At 41.3% G+C, this 21,726-nt stretch overlaps 2 protein-coding genes across 5 annotated transcripts in view; one reads left to right on the top strand and one right to left on the bottom strand.

Annotated features, from left to right (window-relative positions):
- Positions 1–7,726, top strand: part of TCERG1 (transcription elongation regulator 1) — a 66,313-nt gene extending 58,587 nt beyond the window's left edge. For all 4 annotated transcript variants that reach the window (XM_008050321.2, XM_021708417.1, XM_008050316.2 and 1 more), the window contains 4 exons: positions 3,149–3,328; positions 4,000–4,083; positions 5,392–5,492; positions 6,667–7,726. In XM_008050321.2, the coding sequence (XP_008048512.1) occupies positions 3,149–3,328; positions 4,000–4,083; positions 5,392–5,492; positions 6,667–6,868 (567 nt within the window). In that variant the 3' untranslated portion in view covers positions 6,869–7,726. The remainder of the gene's footprint in view (positions 1–3,148; positions 3,329–3,999; positions 4,084–5,391; positions 5,493–6,666) is intronic.
- A 2,855-nt stretch (positions 7,727–10,581) lies between these two features.
- On the bottom strand, positions 10,582–11,839 carry GPR151 (G protein-coupled receptor 151). The gene has a single exon (XM_008050413.1). It carries the CDS (start codon positions 11,806–11,808, stop codon positions 10,582–10,584), a length of 1,227 nt encoding a protein of 408 aa, XP_008048604.1. The 5' UTR covers positions 11,809–11,839.
- Between the last annotated feature and the right edge of the window lie 9,887 nt (positions 11,840–21,726).

The raw sequence follows: 21,726 nt of genomic DNA, 5'->3' as shown, positions 1-21,726 counted from the left end.
ATTTCCCTAATGATTAGTAATGCTGAACATTTTCATGTACCTGTTGGTCATTTGTATATTTTCTTTTGAGAAATGTCTGTTCAGGTCCTTTGCCCATTTTTTAATTGGATTTTTTTGTTGTTGTTTTCTTGCTGCTGAGTTGAATTCCTTATATATTTTGGATATTAACCCCTTATCCAGTATATAGTTTGCAAATACTATCTGTCCTGTATGTTGTCTCTTCATTTTGTTACTTGTATCCTTTGCTGTACAGAACCTTTTAAATTTGTTGTAATCTCATTTGTTCATTTTTGCTTTTGTTGCCTGTACTTTTGGGGTAATATTCAAAAATATTATTACCCAGTCTAAAGTCATGGAGCTTGTCCCCTATGATTTCTACTAGTAGTTTTATATTTTTCGGCTCTTATATTTAAGTCTTTTATCTATTTTGAGTTGGTTTTTTTTGGAGGGATAGTGTATGGTGTGAGATAAGGATCCAATTTTATTCTTTGACTAACCAGTTTTCCCAACACTTTTTATTTTTTAATTTTGAATTGGGATCTCACTCTTGTCCAGGCAGGCTGGAGTATAGTGGCACTCACGGCTCACCACATCTTTAAACACTTGGCCTCAGGTGATCCTTCTGCCTCAGCCTCCTGAGCAGCTGGAACTATTTTCACACACCACCATGCCTGACTTTTTTTTTTTGGTAGAGACGAGTTTGCACTATGTTGTTGAAGGCTGGTCTCAAATTCCTGGGCTGCAGCAGTCCTCCTGCCTTGGCCTCCCAAAGTGCTGGGATTACAGGCATGAACCACCACACTGAATCCAACACTGTTTATTGAACACTGTTTTCCCATTGTGTATTCTTAGCAGCTTTGCCAAAAATCAGTTGGCCATGACTGTGTGGGTTGATATCTGTACTTTTTGTCCTGCTAACATAGGTTTCTGTTTTTATGCCAGTACTGTGCTGTTTTGATTATAATCACTTTATGATATATTTTGAAATCAGGGACTGTTGTGCCTCCTACTTTGTTCTTTTTCTCAAGATTGTTTTGACTCTTTGGGGTCTTTTGTGGCTACATACAAATTTAAGTATTGTTTTTTCTTTTTATGTGAAAAGTGACCTTGGAATTTTTTGTTTTTTTTTTTGAGTTGGAGTCTCACTGTCACCCAGACTGGAGTGCAGTGGCATGTTCCCGGCCACCACAGCCTCGACCTGCTGGGCTCTGGCAATTCTTCCTCCTCAGCCTTCCAAGTAGCTGGAACTACAGGCGCGCGCTACCACGCCCGGTTATTTTATTTTATTTTATTTTTTATTTCTTGTAGAGACGAGGTCTTGTCTAGTTGCCCGGGCAGATCTCGAACCTGTGGGTTCTGGCAATCCACTCGCCTCGGCCTCCCAAAATGCTGGGTTTACAGACTGAGCCACCAAGCCCGGCCACTTGGACTTTTAATAGAGATTGCATTGTATCTGTAGATTGCTTTGGGTAGTGTGAACATTGTAACAATATACTTCTGGCCTATAACGCAGGATATCATTTCTTTTATTTGTGTTTTCTTCATTTTCTCTCATCGGTGTTTTATAGTTTTTAATATATGTTTTTCACTTTTTGGTTAAATTTATACCTAAGTATTTTTATTTATTTTGTTGCTGTTATAAATGATATTGTTTCTTTAATTTTCTTCTTGGATAGTTTATTATTACTATATGGAAACACTACTCATTTTTGTATGTCAATTTGGTTGTGAAGTCTTAGGGTTTTCTGTATATTAGATTGTGTCATCAGCAAATAGAGATAATTTCACTTCTTCCATTTCTATCAGGATGTCTTTTATTTCTTTCTCTTGCCTAATTGCTCTGGCTAGGATTTCTGGTACTACGTTGAAAAAAAGCGATGAACCACTGATTTGGAACGCATTCAACTTTTCACTGTAGGGTATGAGATTAGCTATGAGTTTGTCATATATATACCCTTTATTGTGTTGAGTTACATTCTCTCTCTGTCTAACTTGTTGAGAGTTTTTATGATGAAAGTGTACTGAATTTTGTTAAATGCTTTTTCTGCATCCATGGAGGTGGTCATAAGGTTTTATCCTCCATTTTGTTAATGGTGGTGTATCACCTTTATTGATTTGCATATGTTGAATCATTCTTGCATCTGCTATCTTGTGTTCTTGACTGTTAATCTTGCTTATGCTTGTATCACTTCAGTATGTAGTTGATAAGTTCAAATTTGAGCACAAGATTTGTTTTGCTTTTGTTTTGCTGAGTTGCTTAGTACTGTAAGCAGACAAAAATATGTTTTTCTTTTATTCCTATCCACTTCTACTAGAAGGTCATAAAATGTTAAGTACTTGAGTAAGTACCTAAGTACTACAGATTGATGACATACCTATTTCGAAAATCCTGAATCCAAGATACTCCAAAATCTGAAATTTTTTGAGAACTGACATGATGCTACAAGTAGAAAATTCCACACATAAATATGATAACACAAATTTTGTTTCATGCATAAAATTTTTAAAATATTGTATAAAATTACCTTCAGGTTATGTGTATAAGGTATATATGAAACATAAATGAATTTCATGTTTGGACTTGTGTCCTGTCCCTAAGATATTTTATTATGTATATGTGGTTTTTCTAAAATGTAAAAAAAAAAAAGCATTTGGGATTAAGGGATAGATGCTCAATCTGTGAAGTTCTTAGAAATCATGACTGATGAGAGATAGCGTCTCTTCATCTTTCCCTACCTGTCTTATCTCTTAACCCAGGTTTTATGACTTAAGTGAGCATTGAGGTAAGATTTCTGCCTTAAAGCAGATTTTTAGTAACTTCTTAATAACTAAGGTGGAGTCACCAGAAGCTTCTTTTTTAGATTATTGGAAATACACCTTGCTTAGTTGTTGATCAACATGATAATATTCTAGTGTCTTGAACTTACTAGCTTGCTGTAAGTTCTTTTTACATGGCATTTTGATACAGTATTCATTTATGATATAGTCTAGTCAGAATACATTTATTTTTCAAGAAGTTATTTCTTGGTTTATGAATGACACCACCTTTTAAAAATAAGCCAGACTTGTCATTTCTAAGCTAAATAATTGAGCTGATTGAGATGAACAGATAAGTCTCTTTGGTGTTATATAGTTCTCTTTTTTCTAGGTACGTTCTTCAGATGTGTCATGGTCTGATACTCGTAGGACCCTCCGAAAAGACCACCGCTGGGAATCTGGATCCTTATTGGAAAGAGAGGAAAAAGAGAAGCTTTTTAATGAACACATTGAAGCACTTACCAAAAAGAAGAGGGAGCACTTTAGGCAACTTCTGGATGAAACATCTGCGGTAAGAGTCTCTTATTTTTCTTGTTTTAATCTGAATGAATTGCTGTTAATAATTCCAAGGGAAAATTGATATGATTTTTAGTGTCATGGTCTTTAGATCAATTACTAGAATACATTTTATGACACTTTCTTCTCTGATTTTATTTTATAAATGTTATGGCATTCTTATTTAGAAATTACTTTTCTTTGCAGTTTTCAAATTCATAACTTTACTATGGTAATTCAGAATGTCCTTAGCTGTATGTGGTCAGTGATCCCTCCTGATAACAGATCTAGTAAATTTCTTCTTTGCTCCATTTTCAATTTGGTACTGTGGCCCCTTGTTTGGCAGTTTGTACACTTTGTTATCCAGGTTTTGTTCCTGTTTATCTGCTCTCTTTTTGGTGATGGTTTCTTCAGAAGTTATGATGTTTGCCCATGTAAATACAGGGTTTGCAGGTGATTGTCTTAGGCCACCTTGAAAGTATGGCCATGAAAATAACTCTTGTGGCAAGCCAACAAAAAGAAATTGCATTAACGCTGCTTCCCTGTCCCTAACTAGTCCAGTTACGCTTGGGCATTACAAGAGATCGCAGGTCAGTGTGTAATATTATGTACCATATGTGCTGCAGTTTGACCCCCTAAATAAAAGTGAGTTGTATTTATGTTTTTTATTTACATGTCTTTTCAAAGATTACCTTGACATCCACGTGGAAAGAAGTAAAAAAAATTATTAAAGAAGATCCTCGGTGTATTAAGTTCTCCTCCAGTGACAGGGTGAGTGGATTTTGTGTCTGGGATTCACTGTCAGTTTATGAATATTAATTGGGTGGTTAGTCAGCGGAAGTAATGTCTTGACCAAAAAGAAGTTTCTGGTTTCAAGTGAATCGCTTTTAAGTATATGACGAGAAATGAGTCTGAATTTTAAGTTCATATTTTTGTTTCTTGTATGGCATATTAACATGAAAGCACAATAGATAGTTTAAAATTGTAATCCTTGAGTTTACGCTTGTGATTTGAGCTCTTAGAGATTTAATGAAGCTACAGTTTTTATTATTTTATAGTCAGCTCTCACTAGACAAACACACTCAGGCTGGCAAATGGTGCCACACTATCAGTGCACCTGCCTCATTAGCCACACTAATAGAGCATCGTTATGAGATCCCTTGTTCTCATATACTTACAAACTTGACAGTAGAAGAGCCTCTCAGATACATGAGGTTTATAAAAGCTGAGCCTGATCTTGTGTATTCTGACTCCTTTCTAGGAAACAGATTCATCTAAAGTCTGAAATAGTGAATGATGTTGAGAAAAGTGTAGCTTACCACGTTTCATTTTATCCCTTGGCATTTCTTTTGTTTTCTTATTTCATCATTCCCCTTTCCTAGTTGGTTTCTCTAGGTCTGACATCTAAAAACCCATAAATTGATATTCTTCCCCTTTTCAAACTCTAGTAAGTTAGATTTTAGATGTGTAAACCACAAAATATACATGGCTGGAAAAGAGTGGTAGACTGATAGCTGGGAGGGAGACCCAGTCTCAAGTTTCTAACATTTCTGACTGTTTAGAATTGATAAGAAGATCTTTTTTAGGCCCATAGAGTTTATACCCCTCATTATTATTACCTTAGCAGAAAGCTGAATGCTCAGTATTAAGTTCTGAGTGTTGATCTTATAGCTGGTGCATTCATAAAGTATAACACATTAGTGTTTTTGTGCTTGAAGGTATAAATACAGTCTGTAGGAAGTGAACAGTTAACCCTTACTTTTCTTATTTTTTAAGATGCAAGGCTGTTATGAAGATTGAAGAATATGATCTTAGCAGTATAGTACATACATGGCACATCCTCAAGTTTTAGCCACACGAATACATAATGTGCTCATTCTTGCTTTCTTTCTGCCTTAAAAATGTACATTGCAGATAATGCATTTTAATAAATTTTATATGGACAAAAATGTACCCTTCTGTTTTTTCTTTTGGATTTTTAATTTTATTATGTGACTTCCAGGTTGCTAGTTTAATAAATGATGTTTATTTTGGAATTAGTAGGAATTTTTTCCTAATCTTACCTTTTTGTTGTTGCAGAAAAAGCAGAGAGAGTTTGAAGAATATATCAGAGACAAATACATCACAGCCAAAGCTGACTTCAGGACGCTTTTGAAAGAGACCAAATTTATAACATATAGGTGTGTGTACTGAAATGTTTCATACTGGCAGTCATTGTCTTTTACTAGTCTTTACTCTAATGACCAGAGCATACTTTGCATTCACACACATGTTGACATGATTAATTTTTAGGGATAAGAAGGTGCCAACTTTTATTCAAAGCCAAATATAGCCCATATCTACCATACTTTTTTTTTTTTTTTCAAAGAAAGGGCCCAGATGTCAATTCTTATTTTGTGTTACCCACCCATCCTATTTTTAAAACATACCTTTGTTTTCACTTCACTGCTTTTTTAGGCATACCCTCAACTATTTAAGAATTGTATTTCATGCAGAGACTTTTAAAAATAATCCTTCACTATTCGTTATCTTTGCCTCCTCTGAAGTCTATCCAGTGATTATTCTAAAGCTTGAAATGATCTATTTAAGCTCAGCAAAAACATTTTTTTCTTAGAGGAAAGCATTTTGCTGGATATAGTTAAATAAAAATTGTGAATTACAAAGTCAGAGCCTTAAAAGAAGATGTCTTGGTAGTATACCAAACAGTGCTCCACCCCCAACAGTTTACCATCAGGAAAACAGTTTTGCATTGCTTACCAGTCAGTATGCAGGAAACCATTTTTGTTTCATGCTCCAGCTTTTCTTCCTTTAAAAGAAAAAACTGAAACATCTTAATGAAGGGTATGTGCACGGGAGGATAGATAGTGCTGAGGGTGTGGTTTTTAGATATTTTGTCATTTGGATTTTTTGGTCAGGATCCTTAATGTTTTGCATCAGCTTGGGCTTTTAAATTAGATGTGAAGTAAGACTTCTTTCTACATTTTTATAGTTAATTTAGTGAAAGATGTGAAAGTGAAAGCTTGTGAAAGATGCTGGGATTGGCAGCCCCGCAGACTGAAGTCCTCTGTCCATCCACAGAACAGGTACAGCACGGGCAAGGCTACCCACCCACCCTCAGCCCTGATCTGGAGGGACCACCAGAGGGGTGGGAGGGTAATTCAGCTTCTGAGGCCCTTTCGCTCCTTGGAGTCTTTGCTGAGGTGACTTACAGAGGTGACCACTGCAGTGACATTTTTCTTAAAAAAAAAAAAAAAATGGAAACACAAATAGGAACTAGATGGACATTTCCAGCTCATTTCTGAAAGACGTATGAACAGCCATAAGTAATTCTTGGACTTCTCTTTCTTATTTCAGATCTAAAAAGCTAATCCAGGAATCTGATCAGCACCTGAAAGATGTAGAGAAAATTTTGCAGAATGACAAACGGTATCTAGTACTGGACTGTGTGCCAGAAGAGAGGCGTAAGCTGATCGTAGCATATGTCGATGACCTGGATCGCCGGGGACCACCCCCACCCCCCACAGCGTCAGAGCCCACGAGACGATCAACAAAATAATTCTAAATACTCTTCCACAGGGATATCTATTAATTCAGAACGCTTGCATGAGCCAACTTTCAGGTTTTTACATATATGTGCATTAGTCAACCTATTGCAAAACCATCTTGACGAACAGAAGGAGAAGCATTCGTGAACAGTTTCTGGACAGAACACTTTGGAAATATTTATGCTTTTCTTTGTGTGGCATGACTGACATACATACTCAAATATAGGCTGTCTCTAGTAAATCTAAAATCTTGAAGCTAAAAATCATCCTTATATGAGACGTGGAAGTCAGTGACTTGGTGATGTTCTTTCTAGCAGTGTTATACGTGCAAGAAGCAAGAGCATTTGTGGTTTGAACTTGCCAGATGGAAATACCACAGACTCCAAGAAAACCTAAGTCGGGGTTTGTTTTGTTCTGATTTTTTTTAAAAGCGGGTAAAAGAGAAAACACTGAAAATTGAATTATCTTCCAGAGGCTAAGATTGTTATAATGGACAATACTTTTACCTTTGTCTCTAAAGAACAGTTTAGTTTCATTAATTCACTTCTGTGCTTTGATTATCCCCTTGGAATTATAGACCAGTTTTTGGTGTTTAGCCTAAGAGAAGATCATGTAGTGACTTCTCAGGTGTGGACCCATGGTCATAACTAACATGCTGGCCACAGAGAACCACTGGTTCAACATATTTTCTTCACATTAAGTGATCTTTATCAATATTCTGGATTAGACAACAAATTACTCTTCTGGGTGTTCCCTGTAAACAGTACTCCTGTTTGAATGTCAAACTTTTGTTTCTAAAGTTTAATTTTAAGATGTTTGAATGTTCAGTTTATGTATTTGAACTACAATAAACCAACCCTTTTTATATATGTGTATTATATATGATAATTATTATATAATTTATAAAAGGTTTTAATTCTGTTTTTTAAAGAAACAGCAACTGTAATTTGACACAAGAAAGTTGGTTTTAAATCTTAAATATTATATAGTTTTTAAAGACTTGCAAATAATAATACAGTATTTTCCGTGTAAAAGGGAAGGAAGTTGTAGAGAATCATTTTGGTGCTCAAGTCCCTTAGCAGTACCTCGTTGCTTCATAGCAAGAAGGCCTGGGGGTTTTTTATTTTCTTGTTTTTGTCTTTTATCTAAGCATAGGTGGTGTGTGCCTTTTTGGGATCCATTCAACATGTCATGTGCACCACACCCATGACGCTTATTCCCAAGTTTTATGTCTCCAGTTTTTAGAAGTCCTTTTATTTTATCCCTTCCTAGGTTGTTAGTTTCAGAGTACGACATAAATAAAATGCTTAAGGAAATATATGTTAGTAGAATAACTTGTTTTCCCTGTTATCTCATATCTACTGTGCAGCAAAACCTAGAAACAGGGAATACCAACAGATTTGTTTGTATGTTTTGTATACACAGTCACAAACACACACGTTCATGTTCATATTACTTTGTTTATGAGGAGTGAGATTGAAATGCTCTCCAAAAGAAACCCGCTTATTATAGAATATGACTGTCTTGCAAAGGTGAGATTTCTAGAATGCCTTATTTTATTATGCTGAATTCTGCATACTGTTGTTTGCCCATTGGTTTGGTGGCGTCTGTTCTAGTTTCCTACTGTTTTCTTCAAGTATCTGGTCTTAATTGTTCATATAAGGTGCAAATCACTTTTTTTCTGCAGATTTTTTGAGGAATCAAGTCAGAATATTGCGTGCCAGGTTCTTAATGAAAGGTTCATTATAATTACACTTGGTTCTAGTGCCTGCATCTTGATTTGGTGCTTATCGGCAAAATCATTAAAAAATCAGCTCACCCTGAGACTTGTGCCAAGGTTAAGGTCAGACCTCTCCCATTGGGCCCCATTGTTCCAAATAATTTTGAAATGATAATTCAAGACAAACACAGCTTTAAGCCTCTTAAAACTATGTGAAGTAAAACATTATTTTTATTTCATTACAAGTTAAGGATCAAACATCAGAAACTTACATTCTACATTTATTATATATATAAAATAAACATAAGAGTAATTAATTCAATTAGTTCATCACAGACAGTTTTAATGGTCATCCCTGTCTAACTGCCAGATCACAAAACAATATTTTGGATTCTTGGGTTAAACTATATTTGCATGAGCTTCAAATAAAATTTGTAATGAAGTAAAAATAAAACAGTCCTACCTTCTGTGTTAATAAGCAAACTGTGACCATTTGTAAAAAAACAAAAACAAAATCCAGAAACCCACAGACTGAACATAAACAAAACAATTCTTTTTTTTCATAACATTTTTTGCATTTCAGATTCTCTATTGTTTGCCCTAAAGGCATTTTTATTCTGAGGGAACCTTTCAGTGAAAATACCTTGGAGAGTTCTATAACAAAGTACTTAAGAATGATAGATAAATGTCCTAATTATATTGAAAGAGGAAGAAATGTATCATAATCACTATGTTTTATTGGGTGTATTTTGCCTTGCTATAAAATGAACAGTTATTGCCTATTAAACAAATTTTACCATATGCTTGGGAAGACAAAATTTAATTTTACTGCTTGTCTTTCTGCATTACCCTTATGTTTTTAGTTTTCTCTTAGCCAAATTCTGCCTTGTATTTGTTGAAGTGTCTCTTTGATACTAATATCTTTTTCTCTTTCATGTTACTCTTTATTATCATTATAACTTAAAAATCCTTTTGGTGGTTTAAAAGTTTGAGCAGAGGTCATTTTCAAAGATATGGGCAAGTTTAATAACCGTTAACAAGACCACTGTCTCTATCCCTTCATTATATTTGAAGACTTGCTTTTAATCAGTAGTTGAAGCCTAGATCACTAATAATGGCTTATAGTTCATCTTGGTAGAAAGAAGATACTGGGAGGAACACATTTCTGCTAATAGAAGAATAACCACCTTCTGCATCTTGGAAGGACATTTTTTAAAGTTTTGTTTTTTTCCATAGTAGAATATAGAATGTCACGGGTAGGCTGAGAAAATTCTCAGACTTAGAAACTGAAGACTCATTTAGGTGTCTTTTAAAAGATCACTGAAGCAAGCTTTAGTATAAGGCAAAGTTTGAATTTATTTAAACTTAGCCAAAAATAACTAACTTGAAATTAGCCCAGAGTTGGGATAAGGTGGTGTTTCTTATTCTGTAACCTTTGGTCATGAAAATTATATAGATTTTCATAAAGTAAATTAATAATTACTAGGCACATGAAGACAACTCATTAAAATTTGTCATTAATGTATTGAAGAAAAACCTCAAGTGGATGTAGCCTTTGAGTTTTGGTTATGTGAAATCCAATTTAATAGATGCGGTAAGGACCAGCAGGTCCAGGAAGAAACAGAAGGCAGAGGGGCTCAGCCTTTGGCAGAGCCACTCCAGGCTCCAGCCTGTTAATCACAGGGCTGGACCTAAAGGGTACGCAGTCACAAAGCCATTGTGAACAAGTGGCAGAAGAACTTGGCTCTCCAGTCATTGACAGCAGCATCTTTACCCAACCCTTAAATGAATTCTTTGGACAGCCGGTTTTAATTCCAAAACAAGTATTAACTCCTAACACAGTGCTCTACTTACCACACTGCACATTTTGAAAATGTAGAATGTGAAGCATTTCTGTAATTCCTAATAGTCATAATTTTATCCTATATTACATGGTAAAGTCAGCAGTATTGTTAAGCAGCAGTACAAGTAATACAATAATTATAACGTGCTTTGCTTTGAAATTTAAATCTGTGTATCACAACCCCCTGTCTCTTGATCTTCATGTTCCCAGGGGATAGGGTCGTTGTCTTGTATGGAATGGACCACGTCCCTCTCATGCCAAAACTGCTCTACATCAGGAAGGATGGGAATCTCTGCCTTCTCCATCTTCCCCTTGCTGGAGGAGGGAGAGCTGGATTTCTCCCTCTCTGGTGTTGATGTTGGGGGCTCTGGAGATGGAGCCTTGGCAGGAAGGAACTCTGAGTTACCAGCTGGTGTTTCTTGAGGCTCTGAGACTGCTGGGGGTGTTTTGGTTATCATCCATTTCCACAAGCCTTTCAAGCCCTCCTTGAACTCCTCTGACATCACAAGAAAAATGAGAGGGTTTGCTGCAGAGACGGAAAACATGAGGACTTGAGACAGGGCTCTGAAGCCTTGTGGTGGGGCTGGGTCTCCAGCCTGCAGGTGCCATGCCCACAGCCAGGCTGCCCACTCGGGTAGCCACAGAACAGCGGAGGTCACTGTGATGCTCAGTGACATCACTGTGAGACGCTTGGAACGGATCTGGTTCCTCAGGTTTTGAGTCTTGGTTCCTCTTTTTCTGCATTGACCATAAGCCTTCCAGAAATAAAAGCCAGCCAGGAACAATGGAAGGCAGAACACCAGGAGAGGGAATAGCTTACCAAACAAAGACATGAACTCTTTGGCCACAGCTGGTACATCCAGAAGGCACATTTCTCCACCTGCGTGGTGCCTGGTGGTGCTAAAAAACCATTCGGGCAGGGGCAGCAGGCTGGCCACAGCCCAGATGGCTACCAGCACCGACCCGATGGTGCAGCTGTGGACATTCGCCTGCGTGGTGGGCTCACTCGCATACATGAAGCACACTTTGGCCATCGCAACGATCGTCAGGCTCTTGGCTGCCATGCACGTGTGGGTGAACCAGTCGGAGGACTTGCAGACAAACCAGCCGAGATCCCAGACGCCTCTGGAGTACGCTGCAGCTCGGACGGGTGCAGAATACAACAGGAGGGAGAGGTCAGCCAAACTGAGGTTCAGGATCAGAGAATGGATCATGGATGGCTTTCCTCTGCACGCACTGTGAAGGAGGATGCCACTCACACACAGGTTTCCCACAAAGCCCACCAGGCAGACAGCCACTAAGAGAGCCGGGATCACAGCTCTCCAGTCCTGGGAGTCCGAGGGCAGGTACCCTCCGGCAAAGTGGAGATGGTCGAAGGACACGTTCATGGTGCTGGAGTCCGGGTCTGCAAAGGCTGCTGCCAGCTTTTCCATCCAGTCCTCCTCACAGAAGCTGGCTTCTGGCGTAGGCTTGTCTTTGCCCTGGCTCTTCAGCACAGCAAATACTGTCGTCAGTGTCAGGTGACACCTCAGGGCCCACCCCTGCTTATGTCCTGGGAGGGCTCCCTTGGGCTGTCCTCAACTGCACACGCAGGTACCTGCAGGACAGCCAGGCTGCTGCTCATTAGCAAATCCCACCCTGACCGGCAGCCTCGCAGAGCCTCAGAGACACCCATAAATGATGAATGAGGTGGACATGCACGGGAGGGGGGCATTCTCCTGGGGGGGTCACTAGAGCCAGTCAAGGCAATTATTTTCAACCAACTGTTTTAGAATCTTGCCAGCAACCTGTATCTCGTGAACGCCACATCGGAGCCACATCCTCGAGATGGAAGCGCACATCCGAAGCCCTGGATGGCCTGTCCAGCAGGGCTGGGGGAGGTAGGGCCCAAGTGCCTGCATTTCTAATGAGAACTCATGGGAGTTTGGTGCTGTGGGTTGGGAGACCATGCTTTGAGAACCAGTTGTAAATAGGACCACCGCAGCTTGCCACCCCCTCTGCAGAGAGGAGCTTCCTCCTCTTGCCCAGCCCTCACCACCCCCTTAGCCCCGTCAACAGCTGGTGAGAGCAAAACACAGCTGGATAAGGAGAAGTGTTGGAAAGAAGTCCTGTTAAAAAGAATCTAATTATCTAATCTAAAAATCCAAGTTTAGTCTATTGTGAGTTTTGAGAGGCAATTTTAGAGCTCTGAGTTAGAGCTGCTTTGCAGATTAAAAGACTTTAACAGGTGATGGTGATAAAGGCAACCAAAAGATGAGTTAAACTTCTCTTCAGAGAGCTTTCCTAAAGGGTGTACTGAGACAAGAGAAGTAAAAGAAGCATCAACAATTTCTATGTGGAAGACATTCAAGCGATGCTAAAAAAAAAGGATATTTTAAAGTTGAGAAAAAAATTCTCAGATCAAGTAATTGTAGAACTAGTCTTGAACTGTTGTCATAGGCAGGAGTACTCTGGAGGGGATCAGAGGAGCCCTAATTGTTCAGAGAAAGGGGTTTGTAGGGTTGAGTGTCTGGGTCAGAAGTGCTTTCCAGCAGGGAGAGGAAGTGCTGAGCTGGGATTCTGGGATTGACTGCGTTCACCAGTTTGTCCCAGGAAAGGAAAGTTCTGACATTTAAAAATCCCTCAAAGCAGCCGGGCTCGGTGGCTCAGCCTGTAATCTGGCGCTTTGGGAGGCCGAGGTGAGTGGATTGCCTGAGCCCGTGGGTGCGAGACCCGCCTGGGCAACTTGGCGAGACCTCATCTCTACAATAAATCAAAAAATTAGCCCGGTGTGGTAGCGCGCACCTGTAGTTCCAGCTACTGGGAAGGCTGAGGTAGAAGGATTGCCAGAGCCCAGCAGGTTGAGGCCGCGGTGGCCGGAAGCGTGCCACTGCACTCCAGTCTGGGCGACAGCATGAGACTCCAACTCAAAAAAAAAAAAAATATCCCTCAAAGCCCCAAACTCAGTGATGAGTACTGACCCATTCAGCTGTTGGGAAAGCCATCAGTGATGCTGGACTTCCTTGCTTCCATCCCTTTCCTCTGGGAAGCAGATGTCCCAGCCAGGCGTGCTAACTCCCCGTTACCATTGCTGATAGTGAAACACCCTTGAGTCTCAACAGCACCCCTTCTGGGACCGAAGAGGCCACACCACCTTGGCGGGGAGAAGGTGTGGGAAGAGGCAGAGTAACACCTCGAACGACAGCAAATTATAGACTACATAGAGGTAGTTCTACCTGATGGATGTGGAAGAGGTCAGTTTAGGACCAGAAAACAAGCACTTCTCTACCATGGCTTATGGGATCCTCATGATCAAGTCTCTTGAAGATGTATGGAGGGTGGTGGGGAGGGACAATTACCCCAGAATTTATTTTAAAATTGTGTATTCTTACATGCCTCATCTTCAGTCACCTTCAAAGTACTCTCCATTCGATGCAATACACCTATTGAGATGCTTTTCCCACTGCCAAAACAGTTTTTGAGCTCATCAATTTTGATGCCTTTTAGTGCTTCTGCTGTTTTTTGCTTCGCCTCTTCCACATGGACAAAATGTTTCCCTTCGAGGACTTTTTTCATCTAGCAAACAAAAACTTGCTTGGGGTGAGATCGGGTGAATAGGGAGGGTGGGGCATGGGGATCAGACTGGTTTTGGTCAAAAACTGCTGAACACTCAGCATGTGGTACTTCAGCGTGGTGTGGACAGGTGAGCTCATAAATCACCCTCATGAAATAGGCAAATATGCTGAAAGAATGTCCAAAAAAAAAAGCCCAAGCCACTGAGGCCGAATGCAGTCACACAACAACACTAGCTGGTACCCTGATGCTGATGGGTTCCTAGAACACCTAGCTGGAGAAGCCTATACTACAAGGGGCCTGCCCTCCAGAAAATAATTATTTTTGGGGTGTCCCCCCTCATATAAGACAAAAGCTAAGTGGCTCAAGAAGGTTTTAATATCATGGAAGTTTGATTCTTAATAGACAATTGAGGGAAAGGAAACAGTCATGTGGTACTTCACAAATCCCTTGGATTTGACTCAGGGAAGAGTCCCCTGGTGTTCCAACTAGGGGCAAAGTGTTAGGTTGAGGACTAGAAGGTTGAACTTTGTACATGTAATGAACATTTGTCAGGTTTCCTTATTTTTATTTATTCTGGGGAGTCGCCTATTATTTGAACTTTTTCCTGTTTGGTAGAATGGATTTTGGGGAGACAAGCTATGGATGAGGTGGATGGAGCATTACAATAAAACAAAACTAAGAATTTCTGAGATGAAAACTGGAAACAACTTGCTCCTTTCCAAAATACTGGTAGCAACCCAAATGTTTATTAGCTGGTGAACGGATAAACAAGAGGCTATGCTCATATAGTGGAGTGATGTTCAGCCATGAAAAGGAGTGATGAATGCTATGATAAGGGTGAGCCTCAAAACCCCCATGCTAAGCGAAAGCACCCAGACACAAAACCGCATACTGCTAGATTTGGCTTATACAAAACATTTAGAAAAGGCAAACCTCTAGAAATAAGAGGTAGAACAGCGGGGTTGGAGCGGGAAAGGGGAATGACTGCAAATGGGCACAAGGATATTTTGGGGGTTGATAAAAATGTTCTAAAATGGAATGGGGGTGGCCGCCCAACTGTAAACTGACTAAATGCCTTGAATCAAACACTTACAATGAGTGGACTTTACGCTGCAATCAAACTGTTTTCAAGAAAGGAGTTACCTGGAAAGGACAAAAGGTGAAGAGCAGATTTCCCTGCTCTAAGAATGCTAGGGAGCCTCCAGCAGCGTGGACATTCTATCCTAAGATGTATTAAAAAGAAGATTCATGGAGAAAGGGAGAGAGACAGAAGGGCCTGGAAGGACCAGAACGGTGCCGGGCGAAAGGGAGAACCAGAATGCTGGGACACAGAATTCGCGGCTTCTGATGCCTGCTTTCCTGGCTTGGAAATGGGCTTCCAAAAAATCCTTCCCCCCTCCACATCCTGCTAAGAGCCTGCCGCAGAGCAGCAGCCCACCAATGAGCCCCCCGCGGGGCTCAGCCTGCTTCCCTGACAGACACTCCTCCCACAGTGATGCTGCAGGAGGTGGAGCTGGAAGTCGGGACAATGGAAAATCTGAGCTGGAAGCATTTAAAAAAAATTTCTGCCTTATATTTAAGCTACCAGGAACCTCAGCTAGTTTAATCTTCACAAGAACCAGATAAAGCACACTGGTGGCCAAGCTTTTAAGTGATAAAAGCAGAGTCAAGTGTGATCTCTTACCAGGACTGGGCAAAGTTGACCCTGCAGCTTAGTTCCGGAGAAGGGTTAATAATGATGACAAGCATTTCCCAAGTGAACCCTAAGCTCCAGCCTCTGTGCTAACCGTTTCAGGCAGTTGTCCTCATGACAACTCTAGGAGAGGGGTGCAATTACTGTCCCCTATTTACAGATGGTGATACTGAGGCATAGAGAAACAAAGTAGCGTGCCTGTGGGTCTGAGGGTCACTAAGCGAGTAGATGATAGATTTGGAATGGAAACCCCTGTGGGTCTGACCCCATCCAGCCCCCTGGCCGTTCTCGAGTGTCCTCTCTGTGGCTTCTGCTTCCAGCATCACATTTCTGGCTCTGACCCTCCTGCCTGCCTCTTATGTAGCCTGAGTCCTAGGGTTTCCAAGTATTCCTAATCTGTTAGGCAGGGGGCTTAGGATACAGAATTTATAAGTGACTCTTGTGATTGTTTTGGGCCCACTTGGATAATCAGGATGACCGCCCCATCTCAAAGTCTTTATTTAAACCACGTCTGCAAAGTTTCTCTTGCCATGAAAGGTCATGCATGCACAGGTTCCTGGGATGAGAGTGTAAACATTCTTGGGGGGTAAGTTATAGTAGTAAGTTTGGGAAATGTAGACCAAACAAAGTTAAACAGGACTTCTCTCAACTTTGAAAAATAATAATTACCCTAGCTCTCATTTGTTGAAGCTTTATTTGTGTGAAGGCTTACATGCATGATCTCATTTCATTTTCATGGCAGTACTAAGGAGTTCTGTTATTCCTATTTATTAAATGAGAAAGCTGAGATTCAAAGTTAACAGAATTGTTCATGTCACACAGCTAAAAAGTGGCAAAACTGGGATTCAAACTCAGATCCATCTGATACAGGGGATCGAGTTTTAGAGACTCGAAGTATTCCATTCTAATATGAAGGCAGGGGATTTAGGACCCAGAATTGCTTAGGCTAATTGAGCCAGGATCAGAGCCTCTTGGCAGGATAGTATTCTTCACATTTTATGAAATGATAAGCTCATGGCCTCTCGATGTTATCCAACAAAACTTTCTGTGATGGTCCTATATCTGCATTTCTTACTCTTTAGCCATTGGCCATATGTGGTTAGGACAGCCGAGGGACTGAATTTTAAATTTATAATTTTTGCAAAGATTGGAGTGCTGCATCTACAAGCCAAGGAATGCCAAGGGCCACACGCTGTTACCAAGAGTTGGAAGAGAAGCATGGAATAGATTCTCCTTCTCAGTCTTCAGAGGACCTAATTGGGCAACAATTTGATTTCTTACTTCTAGACTTCAGCATTGTGAGAGAATGTATTATCTGTTGTTTTAAGTCAACCAATTTGTGGTACTTTGTTACAGTAGCCCTCCTAGCAAACTAATACACCTTCCTGATAGCTAAATAAATAAATAACATTTTTATTTTTGAGTAGGAGTCTCACTCTGTAGCCCAGACTGGAGTGCAGTGGCACACTCACAGCTACCACAGCCTCAACCTGCTGAGCTCAGGTGATACATTTCACTACGCCCGGCTAATTTTTTGATTTATTGTAGAAACAAGGTCTCTCCAAGTTGCCCAGGTTGGTCTTGAACCCATGGGCTCAGCCTCTTGCCTCTGCCTCCCAAAGTGCTGGAACTATAGGCATGAGCCACTGAGCCTGGCTAAATTTTAATTACTTAAATTGAAATAGCCACATATGACTAGTGATTCCCACACTGGTCAGCACATTTCTTTATTATTTCAAGTCTAGTGTTTAAGTCTAACCCAAACTCAGGCCCATCTAGTTATTTCACTTTTGAGCTTGGTACTATATTTGACAATTGTTATCAAATGCTGTTTGAGGAAGGGTTGTTGAAAGCTTTTGAAATGCTTCTAAAAGGGTGTGTTTTTGTGGATGGAGCTAATAACAAAACAGGAATTCCAGTGTCATGTAGGCAGCCAGTGGTGTCAGGTAGGCCACTGAGTGTGAATTAGCCTTTGGTAGAACCATCTGGAGTGTTGTTAGTCTGATATCTTCCCTAAAGATGAATGTCCAAGTTGAGGAGCTCTTCAGTCATTTAACAAGAATCTATGAAGTGATTCTAGAAATTGTGGGAAAATCAAGGAAGTGGGATTAAGGCTCTGTCAAATCTTTGAAGTCACCCTGGGAAGAGAGGACGCACTTCGGTGAAATTGTCACCCTTTCTAAAAAAAATTTTTTTTAATTTTAAAGATGTGGGGTACAATTCAGGGTTAGGTATATAAATGTTCATTACGCCGGTAACCTTGTTGATGAGGTGTACCCCTCTTCCCCTGGCAGTTTCCCCCTATGCCAATCCCTTTCTTATAGTATTATGATCATTGTTCAAGGTCCACTTATGAGTGAGAACACATGGTACTCAGTTCTTTGCTTCTGTGCTAGATCACTGAGTTATATAGACTCTCAAGTCCATCCAAGTTGCTGCAAAGTTCATAATTTTGTCCTTCTTTATGGCTGTATAATATTCCATCATGTATATGTACCACATTTTTAAAATCCAGTCCTCTTTTGATGGGCAGCACAGTTGGTTCCATGTTTTTGCTATTGTGAACAATGCTGCAATAAACATGTGTGTTGAGGTATCTTTTTCATAGAGTGATTTGAGTTCCTCCGGGTATATTCCCAGTAGGGGAATTGTGCGGTCATATGGAAGGTCAGTATTGAGATCTTTTAGGAATCGCTCAACTATTTTCCACAGAGGTTGTATTAGTTTACACTCCCATAAAATTATATCATTAGAAATGTCATGAAGCAAGTACCAAATGCATGCTATGGGCCAATCATGTTCATACTTTAGTTGTGGAAAACTCTTTTCCAGATCAGATCACAGGCAGAAGCCCAGTACCTGCAACAGGTCAAAGGAGAGCTACATGATTTGAAGCACGCATTGGGATGGGATCATGGTCCTGTTTTCTGAAGTCCCTCTCACTTACTATTTTTGGCCTTGAGGTACCTCCCTGAAACTCTAATATGGTATATGAATCACTGATAGAATCTAGAAAAGCTCAGAGGCAGAAGAGTTTCTGGATTTGTCAGGGAAGGCTACTTGGGAAAGTGAGCTGTTCTACCTCCCAGATAGCTCTACATGTATATTTTCAAATATATTTTTTCACACTTACATAATTTTGAAAGGCTCCTACTAGATACGACTGCAAATTTGATTTCTTCTTTTCACTGTTGTCATTATTCCCTAAACAATACAGCATAACCAACTATTTTCGTTGCACTTACATTGCCTTAGGTGTTATAAGTAATCTAGAGGGGATTTAAATTGTGTGGAAGGATATCTGTAAGTTGGATGTAAATACTGTGCCATTTTTTATCAGGCACTTGAGCATCCTTAGAATGTGTTACCTGAGGGAGGTCCTGGTACCAATCCCCCACAGATGCCGGGGAATGACTATATATTAAAACAACATGTTGAATGTTTTGAATAGATGCAATTTTTATTTGTCAATTACACCTCCATAAAGCTGAAAACAAAGATTTAAGACATTCTTATTGCTTTAGGCCAGGTGTGGTGGCTCATACCTGTAATCCCAGTACTTTGGGTGGCCGAGGTGGGAGGATTTGCTTGAGTCCAGGAGTTCGAGATCAGCCTGGGCAACATGGTGAGACTTAGTCTCTACTAAAAATGAGAAAATCAACCAGGCATGGTGGTGCGTGCCTGTAGTCCCACTTATTTGAGAGGCTGAGGCAGAACGATTACCTGAGTCCAGGTGGTTGAGGCTGTAGTGAGCCGTGACTGAGCCACTGCACTCCGGTCTGGCAACAGAGTGAGACCTCCACTAAAAACAACAACAATAAATGAAAAACAGTATTGCTTTAGTTCAAATAGTAATTGTAATAGCCTGTACTTACAGAGGCCCTACGAAGTGCCAGGCACTTTGTATACCTTTCCCATAAATCCTAAGAGGTAAACATTTGAATTGCATCCACTCTTCAGGTTCAAGGCCGTCAACGATTCCAGGTCATATGGCTAGTGAGCAAGGGGCCTGGAGTTGGATTCCAGGCAGTCTGACTTTGGCCTATGAGATACAAAGCCTCAACCGCCTTCGAAATAGAATTTCTTTCTGCTCACTGTAGTGCTGGGGAATGAACTATCGAAGGGAGGTGTGGGTTTGGCACCGGTGAGGGGCAGAATGTGTGCCCAGGGCACTGCCCGCACATCTCATACAGCAGGCTACTTCACCTGAGGAGTTGGCCACAGCCAGGTTTCATCTCGGGGCAGCCCTGTGCATGGGGAAAGGAATTGATGAGCCTGGTGAATGCTCTTCTATAGCTCTCCTTATGTGTATTTTTTTTTTTTTTTTGAGTTGGAGTCTCACTCTGTCACCCAGACTGGAGTGCAGTGGCCGCTCCCGGCCACCGCAGCCTCGACCTGCTGGGCTCCGGCGATCCTTCCGCCTCAGCCTACCAAGTAGCTGGAACTACAGGCACGCGCTACCAGGCCAGGCTAATTTTTTGATTTATTGTAGAGATGAGGTCTCACCAAGTTGCCCAGGTGGGTCTCAAACCCGCAGGGTCAGGCAATCCACTCACCTCAGCCTCCCAAAGCGCCGGATTACAGGCTGAGCCACCGAGCCCGGCTCTTTACGTGTATTTATACATAGATTCTGTCATGCAAGTCATGTTGAGTGGGACCCTGCTGGCTTCCATCGTAAGCTTGCTCTAACCACAGCCCTGCTCCTGTTCACTGCCCCCAGACCCCCTCACGCACACTGGGAAGAAGTGGGCCCCAGGAAGGCGTGGGGATATACGTCTAAGTTATTCAGCAAAAACATTTGGTTTTCAAGCCTGTTTTTAAAATTTTGTATTTGGTTCTTCCACTGCTTATAGTAGAATTACAGAAACTCCTAATTTAATCAGAATAGGAAGAAATAGGGCAATGCGAATAATTTTCTGAAAAGCATTTTTTTGTTCTTGATATTAAAACATTCCTTTCAAAATGCTCTAGTTAGCTTTTCTAAGCTATCTTTTAATTCATTGAAGAGCCACAGCTGTTGAATCTTCACTGTGGAGCTCATGATCACTGTGTGTCATGCAGGGGAGGTGTTAGCCGAATGTGCTTTGATGCCAGTTTGTACCTGTAACTTGAGTGACTTGTTGGCCAGGGCTACTACTGTAACAAGGCACGACAAACTGGGTGGCAGAAACAACAGAAGCATACTGTCTCACTGTGGAGGCTGGAAGGCCAAGAGGCAGGTGTTGGTAGACTTGGTTCCTTCCGAAAGCTGTGGAGTTAATCTGTTCCCTGCCACTCCCAGCTTCTGCTGGGGGCCGGCGATCTTCGGTACTTCTGGGCTGGTAGACGTACCCCTAACCTCTCCTTCCATCTTTGCAGGGGGTCCTCCCTGTGTGCACATCGCTTCCATGTTTCCTCTTTTTACAAGGACACCAGTTACGTTGGACAAAGGCCGCCTCGTGACCCCACTGAAAGCTGGTCACCTCTGTAAAGACCCGATCTCCAAACAAGGTCAAATTCTAAAGTTCTAGGGATTAGGACTTCAACATATGGATTAGGGGGAACACACTCCAATCTGCAACATCATGTTTCGGAATGCAGCAGGGCTCCAGCTCCCCTGCTGGGTGATATCCCTCCTTCTCCTAAAAGGCAGGCCAAGGGGGCGGGGGGGGGGGGAGGGAGGCGTGGTGTTTGGTCAGTCGGACAAATCGAGGCTTTAGACGTCGCGAGGAGGAACACTGGGAAGGCGGTGGAAGTCTGCAGCATGGCCTGCACCCACAGAGAGCGCGCAATCGACGTACTGCACCGGGCCGTGTCACTGGGCGTGTCCTGCACACTCTCAAGTGTCTGACACGCGTGGGATGAAAGAACGACTTCGGATCTGCAAGAAACACGAAAAACAGTCGCGAGTCAAATCGAGGGGCCCGTCAGCCCCGGGTCCCTGTCATGCTCACACAGCACACACCACTTCGCAGCCGCTTTTTGTATTTTCGCGATTTCCAGTCCCCGGAGGACGCAGACGTCAGCGCGCCCGTCCCCGGCGCCCCGGCAGGTCTCCGGCCGGGGCAGGCACCCGCCG

This window comes from Carlito syrichta, unplaced genomic scaffold (genome assembly GCF_000164805.1).
Source record: "Carlito syrichta isolate Samal-C Ts95f unplaced genomic scaffold, Tarsius_syrichta-2.0.1 Scaffold59884, whole genome shotgun sequence".
Taxonomy (NCBI): Eukaryota; Metazoa; Chordata; class Mammalia; order Primates; family Tarsiidae; genus Carlito; species Carlito syrichta.
This window is presented reverse-complemented; position numbering and strand designations above follow the sequence as displayed.

Excerpts from the sequence above, each read along its gene's own strand:
- GPR151 (XM_008050413.1), bottom strand. The coding sequence starts at position 11,808 with ATGAACGTGTCCTTCGACCATCTCCACTTTGCCGGAGGGTACCTGCCC.